At 61.5% G+C, this 17,933-nt stretch overlaps 3 protein-coding genes across 3 annotated transcripts, besides 1 other annotated feature; all 3 read left to right on the forward strand.

The window, feature by feature from the left end:
• Positions 1-809: 809 nt before the first annotated feature.
• Positions 810-8,612, forward strand: LPMP_120270 (helicase, putative; the record flags this gene model as incomplete). The annotated part of the gene is made up of 1 exon (XM_010698706.1): positions 810-8,612. One exon carries the CDS (start codon positions 810-812, stop codon positions 8,610-8,612), a length of 7,803 nt encoding a protein of 2,600 aa, XP_010697008.1.
• Positions 8,613-9,233: 621 nt separating this feature from the next.
• LPMP_120280 (hypothetical protein) lies at positions 9,234-10,961 on the forward strand (the record flags this gene model as incomplete). Its single annotated transcript, XM_010698707.1, has 1 exon — positions 9,234-10,961. One exon carries the CDS (start codon positions 9,234-9,236, stop codon positions 10,959-10,961), a length of 1,728 nt encoding a protein of 575 aa, XP_010697009.1.
• Positions 10,962-12,039: 1,078 nt separating this feature from the next.
• On the forward strand, positions 12,040-13,950 carry LPMP_120290 (ornithine decarboxylase, putative; the record flags this gene model as incomplete). The annotated part of the gene is made up of 1 exon (XM_010698708.1): positions 12,040-13,950. One exon carries the CDS (start codon positions 12,040-12,042, stop codon positions 13,948-13,950), a length of 1,911 nt encoding a protein of 636 aa, XP_010697010.1.
• A 2,636-nt stretch (positions 13,951-16,586) lies between these two features.
• Positions 16,587-16,832: a repeat region.
• The last annotated feature ends 1,101 nt before the right edge of the window (positions 16,833-17,933 follow it).

Consider the following 17,933-nt stretch of genomic DNA (forward strand, 5'->3'; position numbering starts at 1 on the left):
CAACTGCAGAGAGAGTGCCTCTTGTGAGAGGACAAGGGTACAGCAATACCGTCTTCGCTCCATCACGCCACAGCAGCCGCTTCACCTGTGGCTTCAGCTTTTCGGTCTCGGCGATGGCTCTCCGGACAACATCGCTTCTGTTGTGCTCGCACCATCGCCATAAAACGTTTGCGAGTAGCACTGAAAGTGCGGCGCCGACTGCGTCATCGCTTTCGCAGCCACCCTCTGCACCCTCCGCAACGATGCTACGCAACGTGCCCACGGCAGAGCTGCTGCGCAACATAGCGCGTCGCGGTGGTGTGGCCGTGCGCCGCGCACAACAGGGCACTCCCGCCTCTGCCGCAGCCGCCCTATCCGCTCTTCTCAGCCCTGCCAGCATATCAGCAAGGAGTAAAGCAAGCCGCAGCGGCGGTGGCACTTTGGCACCGGCCGCCGCGTCGGTGAAACGAGCCGAGCAGGCCGCAGCCGGCTCACCGCTGCTGCGTGTATTTGAGGTTACACCTGCCCCTCTCTCTACAATGCCGCCCCAGTCAGTGGCATCAGGCCCATCAGAAGCTTCCGGCGGCCGCAATGCCAAGAGACACTCCCGTGCCGGTGCACCGCACACGGGGGGCACAGCAAACTCAGACGCAAGCACGCTAGCCGAAACTAGCACGGCAGTGGGTAGGACACCGTCGTCTGCGCCTCCGTCAGCACCCAGACCAACTCCCCCGTCTCGCACACTCCTCCACAAGTTGCTTCACACTATACGGGCTGAGAAGCGAGTCCCGTGGGATGCCCTCTCTCGGCTGCACCCTGAGGTACTTCACATGCCCCTCTATGCGTGCCGCCACGAGTGGTGTGAGGATTACTGCGCTCGCGGAAGCGCGACACCTATCCCCTCACAGGCAAAGACCGATTCTGCCGCCGCATCATCCTCGTCTGCTGTTTTGACTACCACGACTGAAAAGCTCCGTGGCGATTACAACGGCTGTCGACGCCAACTCCCTCCGCTGCTTCTCTGCACTGCGTCCACCGGGACCGGCAAAAGTGTGCTTATTCCGCTCTACGCTCTCGATGCGCACTGGGCGGTGCTGGAGCGACGATTGGTGCGGACGATTGACGCCTACGACAACGCCACGGAGGCGGCGGCGGGCACAGCAGCGGCGCGAGACGACTCCCACTTTGCGGAGGCGGAGGCAGCCAACACTGCTTTTCAGCCCTTCCCTCTCGACTCGCAGGAGAACTTCATACGCGAGTTCACAGCCTGCAGCCGCCTGCGCATTGTGGTGAGTCAGCCAACTCGTGTGGCATGTGCGGAGCTTGCCGCGTATGTAAGCGCGCTCTTGGACGCCGGTCGCACCTGTGTCGGGGCCAGCGGCAGCGCGGCAGCGGCACCGAAAGGAGCAGCCCTCGACGGCGAGTCCCGCAGCGAGAACGAGCAGCGTGTCCTGAGCCGTCAACTTGTTGGTAAGCGGGTGGGATTTGCTGTCGGTGGGGAGTCGCGTTTCTGCTCTGAATCAGAACTTCTCTTCGCCACTCCCGGCTACGCTCTCAACGCGCTGAGGGACTCCCATCCTCAGTCGTCGCCGTCGTCACTGTCGCTGTCACCGACCACGCTTGTGGTGGATGAGGCACACTGCCGCGACGTAGAGACCGATGCCTTGCTTGCCTGGATGAAGCTGTCGCGAGAGTGCAGGCAAGGGGCGGATGCATCCGCGCCGTTCCCGGTGCTCCGTCAGTACTATGTGGTGTCCGCCACTATGAACCTGCAGGCGATGGACACCTATCTCTGCCGAGGGCTTCAGAACGGCAACAGAAGTGGGTGCAATGTGCAGCCGGAACCACGCGAAGGACTCACTCGAGGGCTCACGCACAGACTCACCGACAGCGACGCACTACCCGAGGATGCCAAGGGAACTGACTGCGTGTCGGCGGACGCGCCACTTCTGCTTCTCTCTCCGGCGCAGCGCCATCATGTGCGGCGGTGGTGGCAAAGAGAGCAGTCACACAGCGCTGGCGGACGTATCGATAGCGCAGACGTGGACTCCGCCGTCGCGCGGGCTGTGGCGACGGACCGACGCGTGCGCGCGGCCGTCTTGCAGCTCGTGGAGGCCGCCGAATGCTACGGCGAGTGTGATGATGGTGACCGAGAGGAACACCTTCCCACAGGTAATGCCGCGAGTTCGGTGAACGGCTCACCCGCTGGCAGCGCCACAGATCATAGAGTGGCTGGCCTCCTTGCCAGTGGTGCCAAAGACTTCACAGCCACCACAGCAGCGGCGCCCTCACGTGTGTCGCCACCCCGCCCCGTATCAGCGCTTCGCGGCGCGGACGGTGCGGCGATTGTAATCGCGATGAAACCGTACCGTGTTGAGCGCTACTTTGTCGATGACCTCGATCCGGTGAAGGGATGCTTTGCGAGCTCGCGGGTGCTGTTTGATGAGGCAGCACGTCGCGCGGCCACCGCCGCTACATCGGCAGCCGCGCCACGCACGCCCTCCAACGCGCCGCAAGGCGTGGCTAGCGGGCGTGGGAGAGAGGACAGGCAACCGAAGCAGCAGGATACGGCAGTCCTCTCCGCATCTGCCGTCGGCGCCGCGCAGCGGTCGACCAGAGGCTTCCCGATTTGCCTTACCGACGATGGTGCCGCACTCCGAAGACGATTAGTCGATCTACATGGCACACGCGCCGCTTCGTATGTCATGCTCAACATCCACACACGCGCGCTTGTGGAGCTGATTCTTCAGCTGCTGCAAGCCGCACGGTATCGATGGATTGACGGTGCGGCAATGCCCAGCACCAGTGCCGCACCCCCGCGATCGCAGCGTTGCGAACAGTCCCATCACGAAGACGGCACTACCCCTGACCGAACGCTAACGGCTCTCGCAGCCGCAAATCCGCGGGCAGTGGAGGCCCCGATCACGATACTGGTGTTCGTCGCCGGCATCGGGGAGCTGCACCAGATCATGTCAGCTCTCGAACGACTATGCGACACTGTGCAGCCCTCGTCCTCAGCGGCAGGGTCCCAATCCACCAGCATGACAGCCTCCAACGCGCCCGCTACTCCCGTGCTGCGCCACGGCTCTGAAGTCTTTTCGGTTGGTCTTCTGCACTCCACCGCGGTAGGGAGCCCACAAGAGCAATTGATGGCGACGGAGCACTCGGGAGCACCGCTACGCCTGCTTCTCTCGACCAACGTGGCGGAGAGCTCCCTCACCATTGCGAACACCCGTATCGTGGTAGACACATGCCTTGAGCGCAGCACCAGGACCGACAACGTCACCGGCGCTACGCAGGTGCTGACATCCTTCGTTTCACCAAGTGGGCTGCGGCAGCGATGTGGCCGGGTTGGTAGGACTGGCGATGGCATTGTGATTCACTTGGCGCCAAGGCGGTTTGTGCTCCCAAAAGCCTTTCTGCGCCCACTGGCAACGACGCAGGTGGCATTGCCCCCACCCTTAACGGTAAACACGTCCGATCCGCCACCCGCGACGCTGACCTTTGAGGCCCTGCCCGATGGCATCGTGACGGTGCTGCTACGAATGAAATTCCTCTTCTCAAAGGTAGGAAATGCTGTGGCGGCGCTGCCCTCGCCGCCGAATGCTGCAGCGGTGCGGCTGGCCTTGCAGCAGCTCTCAGACATGGATCTTCTTCTCTTGCCAGAGGCGGCGACCCCTCAGGAGGCGGCCCGCGACTTAGCCGATGCCGTAGCGCACACACCCTTCAATGATGCGGACGCCCTCCACAGCTGCGACGGCGCGCTGCTCCCTCTACTAGACGGCAGCACCTTCACTCCGAAGGGTCACTTTGTGGCAAGTCTACCGCTACCGTACGAGCACGCCACACTCGTCTATCATGGCCTCCAATTCCGCTGCGTCGAAGACGCCCTGATCGTGGCGTGTGCCATGGCCGTTCCGTCGCTCTTTTCGACGCCGCGTGTGTCTTCCTACAGCACGATCCAGGCGGGGGCTCGACGCAGCACCAATTCAGACTACGCCCTACAGAAGTGGGACGCGGACCGGAGGGCAGCCCTCTCACCGCTCGAACAGTTCTACCGGCAACTCTGGGTGCAGCGCCACTTCGCCGGCTTTGCTGTTCGGCGCATGGTGCGCCCTGCCACCTGCCCGTCTGACGGCAGTGAGGCGACCGACAGCCGCCGAAGCATCGACAGCAGCTCCGCGAGCGACACCGATAGACACGCGCCCACCACGGCCGCTGCTACAATGGAGGAGCGGCAAGCGGGACAACTGAGTGAGCCGCTCATGCTGCGTGCCCTGCTGCGGCAGTGGTACGCCTTTTCCAACGTGGAGGCCTGCATCCAGTTCCAGAACACACACGGCTTGAACAGAAGTGCCATGCGCCAAGTGGACAACATGGTGGCCCAGACCTGCGGCCGGCTTACTCGAATACTGCTGCAGCTGAGCGCTGCGTCGGTGGATACCGCTGGAGCGGCGGTAGGTCCTGCTGCCAGGCGCTTCGTTGTGGAGGATGCTGAGGCTGAGGTAGATTTCAGCGCCTACGTATGCCAAACCGACGCCACTAGCTCCTGCTCAGTCGTAGGTCCGAGCGCAACGAACGCGCTGTGGCGTGGCAGCAGCGGCAACGGTAGCGCTATCGGACTCATTCCTTTTCTTCAAGACTGGCCTGCAGAGGCCCAGACGCAGCTGCTGCGCTCACTGCGGCGCCTCCAGCGAGTTGCGGTAAGTCGTGTGCAACTGTGCCATACCAGACAGCGGCAACGCTACGGCCTGCCGCAGTGGTATGACAGCGAAGAGTGGCGGATTCGATTGTGGGGTCGTCCATACCTGCGATACCACCCCGACAACCACTCAGCCTCACGTACCGGCAGTCGAGGAGCAGGCAAAATGGGCCAGAGCTTTCGGGAAGAGGAGCGAGCCGCGCGCGAGGCGGTACGACGACACCCGTGCTTCACATACTGGGCCGATGGTCTGCCTGCTTTGCGTCCTCCTTACCCCTCTCTCTACAAGCAACAGTGCCTGAAGCCCGCCGCTGCTAACGGAGTCATCACCCCCTCATCGCTCAGTGTGCCACCGCCACTGTCTAAGCAGGCCACGCAGTCCAAAGTGCCCACTTACCGCCCGCCAGCTCCGCCACCACCCATCCCGCCGGTCGTCTTCGTGATGGGGCGCACCGAAGATCGACTATGCGCCGCCTTCGTGGCAGCATTTGGGCAGCGCACTTTGCGCGGCGAGGATGGCGGGCACCGCTTTCACCACCGCCGTCTCCTTCGCAACATGCAGGCGCTGGAGAACGATGAGGAGCATGTCTGCACCTTTCACATCGATGTGCAGCAGCAGGAAATGGAGTCCCTGTCGGGGTCTGGCAGTGGCACATCGAACATGCCAGGGGTCCTCCGTGGTGGGTCGAGTGCACAGCAGGGTGGGCGGAGCGCAGAGGGTCCACCAACATGCGCCGCGCCACTTTGCCCGCGGCCCAACTCCTACGACCTTCTCTGCACATTGGGGGTAACGTCCAAGTCGGTGGAGCAGGCCCTCTCCCCATATCTGCGGGGCGCCGGTCTGCAGCAGCTCGAGCTCTTTCAAAGCAACCGTCTCGCGGTGGCAGCTCGCTTCGCCAGCGATGGGTTCACCGGCCTCTTTGACAGTCTCTCCCCCACCCCCTCTGTCACCCTCCCCGCCAGCGCTGACCCCGGCAACAACGCAGAAGAAGAGGGCGGCAACAGGGACGCTGGTGGCGTCGACGCCGCATCTATGCAGCGCACTCATGCTGTGCGGGATGGACAACACACCACTGTAGGGGGCGCGAGGCGTGCTGAAGCCGAGTCTCGGGTCACAACTTCAGAGGCAGCTCCGACAAGCACTCGACCGGTAAGCTCGGACGGTACGCATGGGCCGCCAGCGGAGGATCTACTGAAGGCGGCGGTACTCCCCTCTTCACTTCGATGCACTGACATGGTGAGGCCGCCACCGGTGGCGGCCTCGCCAGACCGAGGCACCTCTACTCAAAGAAGTCATCCGTACGTGCAGCTGGCACCCTTCGGGGTCAGCCTCCTCGCTGCCGCGACGGCAGGCACCGGCAGTGGGGGTGGCATCAGCGGTCTTGGCGGCCTCCAGCGCATATCCCTGGCCGGAGCTGCCACCTCTGCACTAAACTCGCCAACTGCGGCCGCGCCGCCCTCCTCATCATTAGCAGCTGCTCCCACCTCTCCCTCAGCATCGCTCGCACCCCAAGCGGGCTCAGCTGCGGGTGAGCGCTGCAATGTGTTTTTCTCGGAGGTCCCTCTGTCTTCCAGTGCTGCGACAGCACGGCTAATACGTGGCGGCGTTGCAACCGCGACTGTAGCGACAACAACGTGCGTAGCTTGGTCCGGCAACCTGGGCATGGGTGACCGGTCCGTCACTCGGGCCGCGGCGGAAGCCTTGGGGTTGGCAGACCTGTTTCCCACAGCACCTCCGCCGTCGAAGAATGCATCGCCGCTCGACAGCCGCGGAACTCACACGCGTCTCAACAGTGGCGACAACGCTGCCGCCGCCCCTGCACCTTCACCGGTGTCCACCATCTCACAGCTATCGGATGGCACGGCAACGCCGTCAGCGCTTACAGTCAGTGTCGTGCCGCCCATCTACATTACCCGCAGCATTACGTGGAGGGCGCCTCTGCCCGCCCTTGTGCCCTCCGCCTCTTCGATGGCGCATGCCGCGCCCAGTGGAAGCGCCGGTGCTGCGCAGTCACCAGTGCACTACTGCGTCCTTTGCAATCACCTGTGCTCGAACCAAGGCGCTCTTGACCAGCATTACCTCTCTGTCAGCCACCTTGAGCACCTCTTCCACGCCATTCAGCTCGGACTGCGCCGCGAGCACCTGGCGGTACTCTACGGCTGGGCCCCACGAGTCGCAAGCGACCCTCAATGCTCGGGCACGAATGAAACACACACACGTGATCATGCGGGCTTCAGCAAAAGCGAAGGCAGAACCGGCACACTCCACCCCGCATCATCTGCTGCTGCCTCGCTGCCTCTAGCGTCGCTACTCTCCCTTCAGAGTAGCACCCACCTACCGCTCACCCAGCACGTCTACCCATGTGTAATCGATGCTCAGTCATTTCTGAACTGCCTACAGTGGTCCAACAGAGAATCCCCGGCATCGTCGTCATCCCTGTCCTCATCACACGAGCAGAAGGCTTCTAGCGCTCATAAGGCGAAGGGCAGAACAACAGGGGTGGACCGGGCCACACCGCTTGCGGTAGCTGGCACTCTCGTGGCGCTGCAGAGCGTCACCGATATTCTTCCTCCGCCGCACCTACGGCAGCCGATTCAGCCAAACCCGTGCCGCGGTAGTGCTGGAGTGGAGGCAGCGCCACCGTCGTCCTCGGTCGGTGCAGAGACGCTCTCGGCGCACCACGTTTGGGTGCTGAACCTTTCAAGCAGTGGCGAAGTGGGCCCGGCTGCCTCGGCAACTACTCACCCACCGATGTCAGCGCTGCTCGTGGTGGCCGGCTACCTCGCCGCTGCCTCGCCGCAGGCCAGGGCAGCGCTGCTGCTCAACAGCACCCACACATACCTCCACGCCGTAATGTTGCATGGCTGGGGCGTGTGGCGGCTGCCGACGCCTCTGCCCATGGAAGGCTACATGGGCCTCCTGGAGCAGATCGGACGCGGCGGCGGCTGGCCCGGTGTACTGGTACCCATCGCCAACGATCCGCTCCATAGCAGGCAGCATGGCAGGCGTGAAGAGTCGTCGGCGGCAGTGCATGACCCCTCCGATGGACTGCACTGGTGTCTTCCGGAAGCAGCGTGTGCCCTGACCACAGACGAGCATCGCGGCGGCTTGTCGGCGAGTGTGGGCACGAGAGACTGCGACGCCATCGTGGAGGCCACGCTGCTTCTTGTCCTTCATGAGTATCTGCAGGCGCGTCGGAACATGGTCACCCTGGCGGACTATGTCGAACGCGTGATGCGCAAGCTTCAGCTTTCTCCCTTTGTTGGACCCGGCGCGCGTGCAGCGCAAGGGACGGGACCATCACCAGCAGCAGTGACAGCCGCAGAGATACTGGCCACATACCTGAAGCGCGTCCGTCACGGCCAAACCATTCAGACCCTCTTGCGCGACCTCGGTTGCATTTTCGCGACACCGCCGCGTGCTCTAGCGACGCTCCTGCAACCCACAAGTTGGTCTACCTTTACCGAGAATGCCGAGGGGAGTTGCAGTGGCGCACAAGGAGGACAGCGTGATGTGGGTCGCAGACGTGGGGCATCCGTGTCGCCTGCTGAAGCACTGTCAAAGCGGCTGAGCTACCGTGCGCTGAGTGCCGAAGGGGCGGCGGTGGAAATGATGTTCACAGTCCCACCGGCGCTCCCGTCGCGGCTGCCGTCGGTCACATTTGCTGCGAAACTGCGCCAGTTCTACGTTGACCGCCACGCGCACCGCTGGGTACCGCAGAGTCAGGCCCCCGCAAGGCCAACACGCACTGGCAGCGCCGCGGCGGCCACGGCCCGAGCTGGAGCTGAGCAGCTCACCAAGAATAAGTCGCTTAAGCGCCATGCACAGGCGCTTCAAGCCCGAGACAGTGCTGACCGCCTGCGCAGCCCCCGCAAGGTCTACAATGCCACTGACGTCGCTGACAATGGGGTGGACCCGCCGCAGTTTTAGGGCGCAATCGAGGAAAGGAGAGGAAGGCGCTCCTGGTGTGCTGATATCGGTGTTTCGCCCTCTCTCATGCTCATCACAGAGTACGACTAACTAAGCCACAACGCACAAAGACTCGCTAACTCTATCACCGACACAGACGTCTCTCTGCCACCTCTCTCCCTGTGCACAATGCCTGTTGCGTTCATGGCGAAAGAATGGAGTGTACGAGCCGCCAAATCTGGAAGCAGCGCGCGCTGCGCTGTGGGGCATGCACGAGTAGACGCACGCACACGCACGCCGAAGCATGCCGTTGCGGATGCCCCTCAGCCCAGCGCCCCTCCCCCCTCTCCGCATCCCTTTCCTCCTCCTCCTCCTTATGCCGCTCGGCTTCCCTGCCTCGGTCGCTGACTCCGATGCCCCTCACCCGCCCTATCAGCGCTCGCGCACACATACAGTGAGCAATCGAGAGAGCGAGCTGCAACCACCCCAGTATCCCTGCGTGTGTCGGGGTTCGTAAAGCCCCCCATATTAGGTCACCACACACAGTAATTGCGGCTCTCGCTCAGCGGTGTGTGGGCTACCGTTGCGGGGGAGAACCGCTTGCGTTGATGTTACGGCGGGAGCGCCGCGCCAAGACAAATAATGTCACGTCTCGCGCACACTGAACAACGTGCGATGTCGACCTTGTCCGCTTCGTCAATCGCCCTGGCTGCATCTTCGGTGTCTCGACGTTCAAAGCGGCTGAGCTACGCCGATGCAGATAAGGTCTACGGCGAGAAGGCCACGACAGCACCATCCTGGAGTCTGCTGCAGGGCCCTCACACTGAATCGAGCAGCACTTCCGTCTTCACCAGAGGTACCACCACCTACCATGCATCATTGCGCACCCGCGCGCAGCAACGCTGGCTGACGCTGCTTCTTAGGCTCATGCGTACACCATACGTCGGTGCGCTTGCGATGCGTGTGCTCGAGGCCGCAGCCTACGCCGCCTATGTAAAGGGGTCTGTTATGTTATTCACGCGTCGGCGTGTGGGGCCACCGGTGGCGACGGCCACGGGGCCGAACTCTTCTTGCGAGATCGACATGTGCAAGGCACACTGCAAGGGCGATCTCTCAATGGTGGGCACCTTCTCAGCGTCGTCGAGTCTCTCGCCTGCCGGCCGACCCTCCGCCGCTGCCTCCTCTTCGCTCCCCTTCTCTCATGGCGCACCGCTGCGCGAGCACGCACTTGACTGTCTCTACATCGGCAACAGTCCGATTCACAGCAGAGGACTGTTCACGGCTCGCGCACTGCCGCGAGGCACCCGCATCATCGCTGAGCCGCGCCGCTCCCTCCTCCTCGCCCCACACTTTGCTACCCTTCTCGCTGATACACACGAGAAACTGCCGGACACATGGCACTACACCCAACCTACCGGGTGCATCGTGGAGCTGGTGACACAGGCGCAGCCGCATCATCTAATGAACCACAGCTGCGCAGCGAACGTGTGCAGTGGACTCTCGCATACCTTCTGGGAGGCTGCCACGATTGCAGGTAAGTGGCAGCAGCAGCGCTTGTCGCGGAGCAGCTCCACTGCCGGTGGAGGCAATGAGCGTACGGAAGTTCCCCACAGCAACGTTAAGGGGGGAAGAATTCGTAGTGGCACGAAAAATCGTTCTTCGTTGTCATCGCCATCATCATTTGTCACCCAGTCGCACAGCGCAGACTGGCGTGAGCGGCTGACGCTGTGGTCACACTTTGCCGACGCGAACAGCTTTTTCGTGACTCGCGATATCGCGGCAGGCGAGGAGCTCACACTGGACTACAGCACTCGCATGGCCCCCCTCTACGCAGGGGAGTTGGCACGCGCGCTGCAGTCGCGCAGCTGGTTGCTCTGCCGATGTGGACAACCATTCTGCCGCCATTATGTGTACCGCCCAACGCCGGAGGTCATATCCTTTCTGCGCGCGCTGCACACGGGACGGTGTGGACAAGAACGCAGCGCACAGCCACCAGGGCAGCAAAGCGCACCCCGGATGCCCGATTGTGCTGCGCCACCTAGCACGATGGACGTGTGCGACCCCCTGCATGTCATGGCAAAGTTGCTCGAGCTCGGCTTTGATGATGAGCTTGTGCTACTGAGCTACGCCGCCAGCAGTGCGGATGTGGTGGCGTATCTTTACGGACAGCCACTGCCCTCACTGCAGAGGCCCTCACTAACTCAACCGCGAGCATCATTCGCTCGACGGTCCCTGTCCTCAGCGAGTGCACTGTCAGCGGTGCAAGAGGGCATTGATGTGGAGGTGCGCAGGGTGTCGAAGCGTCAGCTTCTCGCGGAATATCGCTACGTCTTTCGAATCCTGAACGAGGCGGTGCCGGTGCGCACATGAATGCGTTTCTTAGCTGTGTTGTGGGTAGGTGGGTGTGTGCACACCTCAGGGGGAGCGAAAGGCTCAGCCGAAGGGCCGCAGCGTGTTGGAGCCAGCGCAATCCTCGTCCTTGGCGGTACCCCCGCCTCCTCGCATCTTCCCTTCAGCCCCCTCTCTTCTCCCTCATCTCCTCAGCTCCCCTGTTCTCTCGCACCCACGAGTAGCGATGACGGCCCGTATGAGTGATTCTTTGGTGTTTCCTCTCCACACACACACAATTAACGAAGGCGCGCACGCATACGTGCCAGCGTGCAGACGACCCGCGCCGTCGAAAGACCCCACCGATATGATGGCAGAAGAACGCCGCGAGGTACTCGCGGGCAGAGTGACACGCATACATAAGTACAAGCATTCGGGCTCCCCCCCCCTCTTACCTTGCTGATGAAGCTCCGCTACTCAAGATGACCTCTGCCTCCTGCGCCTCCACTGGCCCCTCGCTCTTCCTTCTCTCACTCTCTGAATGCCGTTCTCACTCTTCCCCTTCACCTCTCATGCTCTCCGCTCAACAACTACGCCTGGCCACGCACACAGCGCAACTCCGCCTTCCTCGCTCCCCCCGCTCCACTTCGCATTGCTCCGTGCTTTTCCTGTTACTGAGCCTTCGCTGTCTCTTAAATCATATTTCTTTTGCCCGTCTCATCTCCCCTTCTCTGGTCAATACCCGTCTCCTCCCCCCTCTTCCTCCCAGACTTCTGCTCACCTTCAGGAACCTCTAGTCCAGCCTATTCACCCTCGCACTGTGTTTCTCTCGTTCGCTTCGTCTCCATCTCCCGCTGCCACTGTACTCCCCCGCAGTGTGCGCCGGCTCTCCTCGCTTTCATAGTGTCCTTCCAAGGCGCTGTGACTCTCTGTCCTGTGTGAGCGGTCGCACTTCGCTCTGTCGTTGACGCGCTCTTCTCAGAGATCGATGAGTACTCATGACCTCACTCTCTGCCAAGTAAGCCACTACAATCATGCCAACTATTCAGACCTTGCACCGCGGCCTACGGTCAGCGATGACGATGGAAATAACAGCCTGTTCCATGGAAGCGCCTCCGGAATGATGACGATGGTACCGCCGGTGTCTGTCCTCGACGTCGATGCAGTCCCGGATCGCCTGCATACCTGCAAGAGACGGCTATTGGAGCAGTACCACATCGACTCCCGATCCACCACCCTCAACCCACTGAGCCGGGCCAACACCACCGCCGGCAGGAATGAGGCGGCGCAGCTCAGTGACGTGGATGCCCAGCAGCCCATCCTGCCGACTGAATGCAACAAGCAAACGCCCGAGTACGTGCAGGAGGTGGCCCTGGGTGCTGCTGCAGACTCGACTGTGAATCAGCATACCGCTGTCGCAGCCAGCCAGGACATTGTGGACCTCTTCTTCCTCGAGGGAAGCCAGGCCGTCAACGGCTTGTGCTTCTCGCCCTACCCCACCTACGGCTGGCGCACGGCGGAGGAGCGCCGGGCTGCCATTTATGCAGTTTTCAAGAAGTACAATGTGGCCACGCACCTGCCTGTCTCACCGGCTGCCCTGGCCACCGCGCAGCACCACCACAGCCATCATCAGCACGCCTCCATCCACGCCATCAACAAGATGCCGATCGAGACGCGGGAGCAGTACTGGCGGCGCCTGTCAAACGTGTACATCGAGAAGGGTGTGAAGGCGGCGGCAGCCACCGCCGCTGCGACTACAACTCCGACGAACTGTACCATCTCAGATGTCCCTCGCCACGAGCCCGAGGACCCGTTCTACATCATTGACCTCGGCCGTGTCGTGGAGCAGATGGCGCGCTGGCGCCACGAGCTGCCGATGGTGCGGCCCTACTTCGCCGTCAAAAGTAACCCGAAACTTGCACTTCTGGAGGTGCTCGGGGCCCTCGGCTCCGGCTTTGACTGCGCGTCGAAGGGGGAAATCCAAACGGTGCTGGACAACCACCTCGTGGCGTCGCCAGACGACATCATCTTCGCCAACCCATGCAAACAGCCTGGCGACATGCGGGAGGCGCAGGCACGCGGCGTGACCTACGTGACGGTGGACAACCTGCTAGAGATTGAGAAAATCAGCCGCCTCATGCCCTCAGCCCGCGCGGTCATCCGCATCAAGACAAACGACAGCAAGGCCAAGTGCGCCTTCTCCACCAAGTTCGGTGTCCCCCTTAACGACGTTGAGAGCCTGCTGCAGGCGGCTCGCCAGTTCAAAGTCGACGTGTACGGCGTCAGCTTTCACGTCGGCAGCAGCAACAGCGACCCGGCTACGTACGTGTCTGCAGTGCGCGACGCCTACCACGTCTTCCAGCAAGCCTCCCAGTACGGCTTCAACTGTACTCTGCTTGACATCGGCGGCGGCTTCCCGAGCGTGGAGACCAACACGGCGAGCGGCGAGGCCATTTTCGAGGTCATCGCCCGTGCGATTCGGCCAGTGCTGGAGGAGCTCTTCGGGGGTGGTGATGTGACCATCATCAGTGAGCCCGGTCGCTACTTCACGGCTTCCACGCACGCACTTCTCGTGAACGTCTTCGCCTCCCGCAAGCTGCGGATGTCCGATGTGGAGAAGGCGAACTACCAGGCCCTCCAGTCTGTCGTGCCGATGGACGAGTCCGAGGAGTACCAGTACTACGTCAACGACGGCCTCTACCACAGCTTCAACTGTATCATCTTCGATCACGCCCATCCGACGCTTCTCCTGCTGAACGACGGCGACGGTGCTGACGCAATGGAGGACAACAAAGAGGAGGGCGAGACCTCGCTGAGCAGCCGCGCACGCCGCCCGTTGCGCATCACGACCATCTTCGGACCCACCTGCGACTCGCTGGATTGTATCCTGAGGAAGCAACCCTTCCCAGAGATGAAGCTGGGCGACTGGATTCTGGTCCCGGACATGGGCAGCTACACCATTTCTGCCGCCGCCCCCTTCAACGGCTTCTCGACGCACCGCTTTGAATGGGTGAGCTCTATTGCCTTATAGTCGAGAAACAGGCCTGGGTAGGGCTGATCTAAAAGGCACGCTGAGGTAAATAAGCGGGTGAGTGAGTGAGTGGGGGGATGAAGGAGAGGGCAGGAGGACGCGGGCTGTAGGATGGGTGGATGATGGCAAAAGGACCTGCCCTATGGTGCATCTCCCATTACCCTGTTCCCTCCCCGCCGCCAGTTTCTATCACTCACTCCATCATCGCCCTCCGCTGTGACGGTGGACGTGAAGAACGGGCGACGAGCATAACACACACACACACGCTCATACAGACGCCCGAGATGACCACCAGAGCGGGCGCGCAGGGGGTGAGAGGAGTGGCAGGAAGAACGCGTGGCTGTACGCCCCTTTCGTTGTGCGCCTGCCACGTTTGCCTGTCTCCCAGTCCCCGCTCCCATCCGTGACACTCCGACTAGCATTGACGCGACTACACACACACACAGCAGCAGCAGCAGCATCAGCATCAGCATCAGCAGCTGTACGAGACAAAATCAGCGAGCGCGATTACGCGGATCCGAAAGCGGAAGAAGACGAAGGGGTGCGCCTTCCTCATTTTCGTCGCTCATTTCTAACTTTCCGGTCGTGTGGCTGCAGACTTACACGGACGAAATAGTGGCCGTCTACTCGGTCGTCGTTGCCCTAGTCACTGTCACCTTCTCTATCTCATTAACTTTGTTTCTTTTCCTAACGCACCTGTGCTCTGTGTCCCTTCTGCGGCTGATCACCATTTCATCTACGTATCCATGACTTATTGCCGTCTCCTCCCCTCTCCCCCTATGTGCTGAGCACCCACAACCAAAGTTAAGGATACACGCACAGGCGTACATAAGTGAGCATGGGTGTTGAGAGTCACTCAGTGTCGACTTTGACCGATCTCTCAACATGGCTCCTCTCCCTCCTGCCGTCCATGTCCAGCCGACACGTGTGCTGTATGCCTACCCGCTTGTGTGTACCCCTCTGTGGGTGTGTGTCTTTTCCTTCTCTCTCTCGCCACCTCCCCTCCGCCGTTACGTCGGTGAGGCCACGTAGCAGAGTTTTAGGTCTTGATACCACCGTGATGATGAGGTCGGGTGGGCACAACATTGGGCCGCAAGCACGAATGAGACCAGGCTGAGCCACTGTGCGAGGAGGGAGGGGGAAGAGAGCGGTGGGAGGTGGCAGTGTAACGCACGCGTTTACCTCCCACTTTACGCACAGCGAATTATTGGCAGCTTCTCACATGTGGGCACCAGCGAGGCGCGACCTGCACACACGCGCGTACGTGAAGACGCCATAGCATACTCCACGCTGAGATGTCTCAGGAAGAGCATCTTCATTAGGCCTCGGTGCGTTAGTGTGCAGAACATCCCCGGTTGTTGTCGTCGTTGTCGTCTTCTGCTTCTCGCCTGCCCTCCCTACCCCACCTTTACTACCCCCTTCTCTCTCCGTAGACCAGCGCCCGATCACAAGAGGCGTGAAGTTCTTTCGCCTCCCACCTCCCTCTCGTGTATCGCACATGAGAGTAACCGCGCAAGCCCCGCACATACAACGCTGACGTGCAAAGGCGATTACGAACGTGATGAGTTAAATCAGTTGTTCTAGGTGGGGTGGGGTGGGGGGGGGTTGTCGGCATTTCTGTAAGCATGCAGGGCGTGCCTGCGTTGTACGTCGAGGAGGGTGCGCTCATTTCTGACTGGCACCCAGTGGGGGCGGGAGGGCACTCTGTATCTCCCTCCTCGCCCTCCCTTCCGCTACGCTTTGCCCCCCTCCACCCGCACTTTCGTCTGCTTCACTGCTGCGGGACTGACGGACAAAACAGAAAGGAAAGGGAGAAGGTGGGGAGAGGCCGAGTGAGTGAAACACATGCATGTGTGCACGCCTTCATGTTCTCCAGACAGAAGCGAAAGAGGCTGCTGAAGATGGGGCAGCAGCAGCAGGAGGGCTTGGCGTGTCGTGTATCGCGCTGGCGTCTCGGCTCCTCGTTCAGACCTACGGTGATACACGACACGCCAAGCCCTCCTGCTGCTGGTGTTGGGTTTAGAAGTGATGTGGACGCGTTTGCCGAAGACCAAGCACAAAGGTAAACAACCTCAGCGAGTGACGCCACCTCTCGGCTCTGCTCGGTGTCCTCCTCCCCACCCCTCATGAGCGAAAAATGAAGGCCACTGAGGCGGAAGAAGTGCTCGGCAATTGGGGAGAAGGGCGGGGGAGGCGGGAAAAGACCTCCGAAGCGAGAGAAAGTGAGACTGGGCCATACGTAAGCGAGCGAGGGCAACACAAGGCGAGATGGGGAGGAGAAGCTGCTGAGAGTTCCCCCTTTACCTTGCGAGATCGCGGGAATTGGCTATGAAAGCAGAGAGAGAGGGGGGAAACGATCGTACACGACGCAGTGTGGAATGCCATAACTCGTCACCTCTCCTGAGAGAAACCGCTTGGCCGCTCACCTGCCCACTCGACTCCCACGAAAGAGAGTGAGAGAAGTCCATCATCAAAGTCCCTCTCTTTCCACACAACTCACCCACCGAGACAGTGAAGACAACCGTGGTCCTTTGGAAGCCCTGCGTGTGAATGCAGGAGAGGAAACCGAAAGTGTGGTGATGGAGGAGGAGGAGAGACGGTGAGTTCTGCTTCATTGTTTCCCTCAACGGGCCTTCATTCTCCGCGGCAGAGCGCGAGCGAGACGCCGCTCTGCCGCCCCTCGCCCCCACCGTCCTGCCACAGGGCCCATCCGGGTGGCGCTGCTTTGCGCCAGGCACACGCGATGGAGCAACGCGCCGACTCAGTCATCCGAGCACGGCCCCTGCCCCAAACGCCACCCATCCGCCCCCGCCTCGCAGGTCGCAGGTGCTCGGCCCTGTCACCACCAGCGGTGGTTTCGGCACTGGCAGGGAGAGGAAGAGAGGAGGGAGGGGGTGCTAGGAAGGATTCGAGTGGAGCAATGTCTCTCACAACTGAGCCTAGACTCTACCCCCTCCTAGTCGTCGTCATCCAGCTGCTGGCTGTCATCGCCGTCATCAGAGCAGTACACTGTGCTTTGGTGGGAGTCAGACAAGCAACGCTAACATGGCACGCCTCTTAATGAGATGTTATGGGGCGCAGCTTTATGATTGGTCCACTACCCTTCGCTATTCCTCCTCCCCCCCCTCTCCTTGTCATCATCTGTGCATTCACTCCCTCGCCATCCGGCGGACAATCCTTGACCTTCACGCGCGTCTCTCTTGCGGCCGATGTCACCTCGCACTCCAGCGTTGCCGCACCTTCACCGCGTACGCTCTCTGATCAGCTGAGCAAACCCTCGTTGTGCGTAAAACCACAGCTCTACCAGCGCAGCCCCATCGGCTCACAGAGCAACTCATCCAGCTCACAGAACACGCCTTGCGCTAGTCGAGGCAGTACGGTGGCGCGCACTAGAAGGCCGCTGCAAGGCGCCAGCCGCACTCCTCCTTGCCTGCAGCGGCTGCTCTGTCTGTAGCTAGTCATAGATCAAGCACCTCTGCCATCCACCAGCGGTGGGAGAGTTGTCGTCGGCTCATCCCGCTATCCTCAACCGACTGCCATTACTGCTGCTATAGCCCGGCCTCCCTCTCTTTCTAGGCATGGAGGGTAATGCTGTATCGCGCCAGCAGTGCCCCTCCCATGCAGATGCGGCAAGTCCGTTCATCGCATTCACCCCCTCCTCGCCACACCGCTCAGCCAACAGCGCCGCTGACGTCCCTGCCACTGCCACCGCGACGACAGTCATTCACATGAACAGCACTGAGGACGAGGAGGAAAATATGGTGCGAGAATCGGTAGGCAAGGGCACTGGCACCGGCACTGGACACACGACCGTCAATGCCGCTATGGCGGAAGCGCTTGATGTAAGGCGAGGCGCAGGAACGGCGGCGGGCGAGGGGAGTGGTCGTACCGCCTTATGGGCCGATCAAGCGGAGACCGTGACTGCCTACCAGCTGGCCTCAGCGGCCCTTCGACGCCTACCTACTCGCGCGGCCCCCGTCGAC

The sequence above is a fragment of the Leishmania panamensis genome, assembly GCF_000755165.1.
Source record: "Leishmania panamensis strain MHOM/PA/94/PSC-1 chromosome 12 sequence".
Lineage (NCBI taxonomy): Eukaryota > Euglenozoa > Kinetoplastea > Trypanosomatida > Trypanosomatidae > Leishmania > Leishmania panamensis.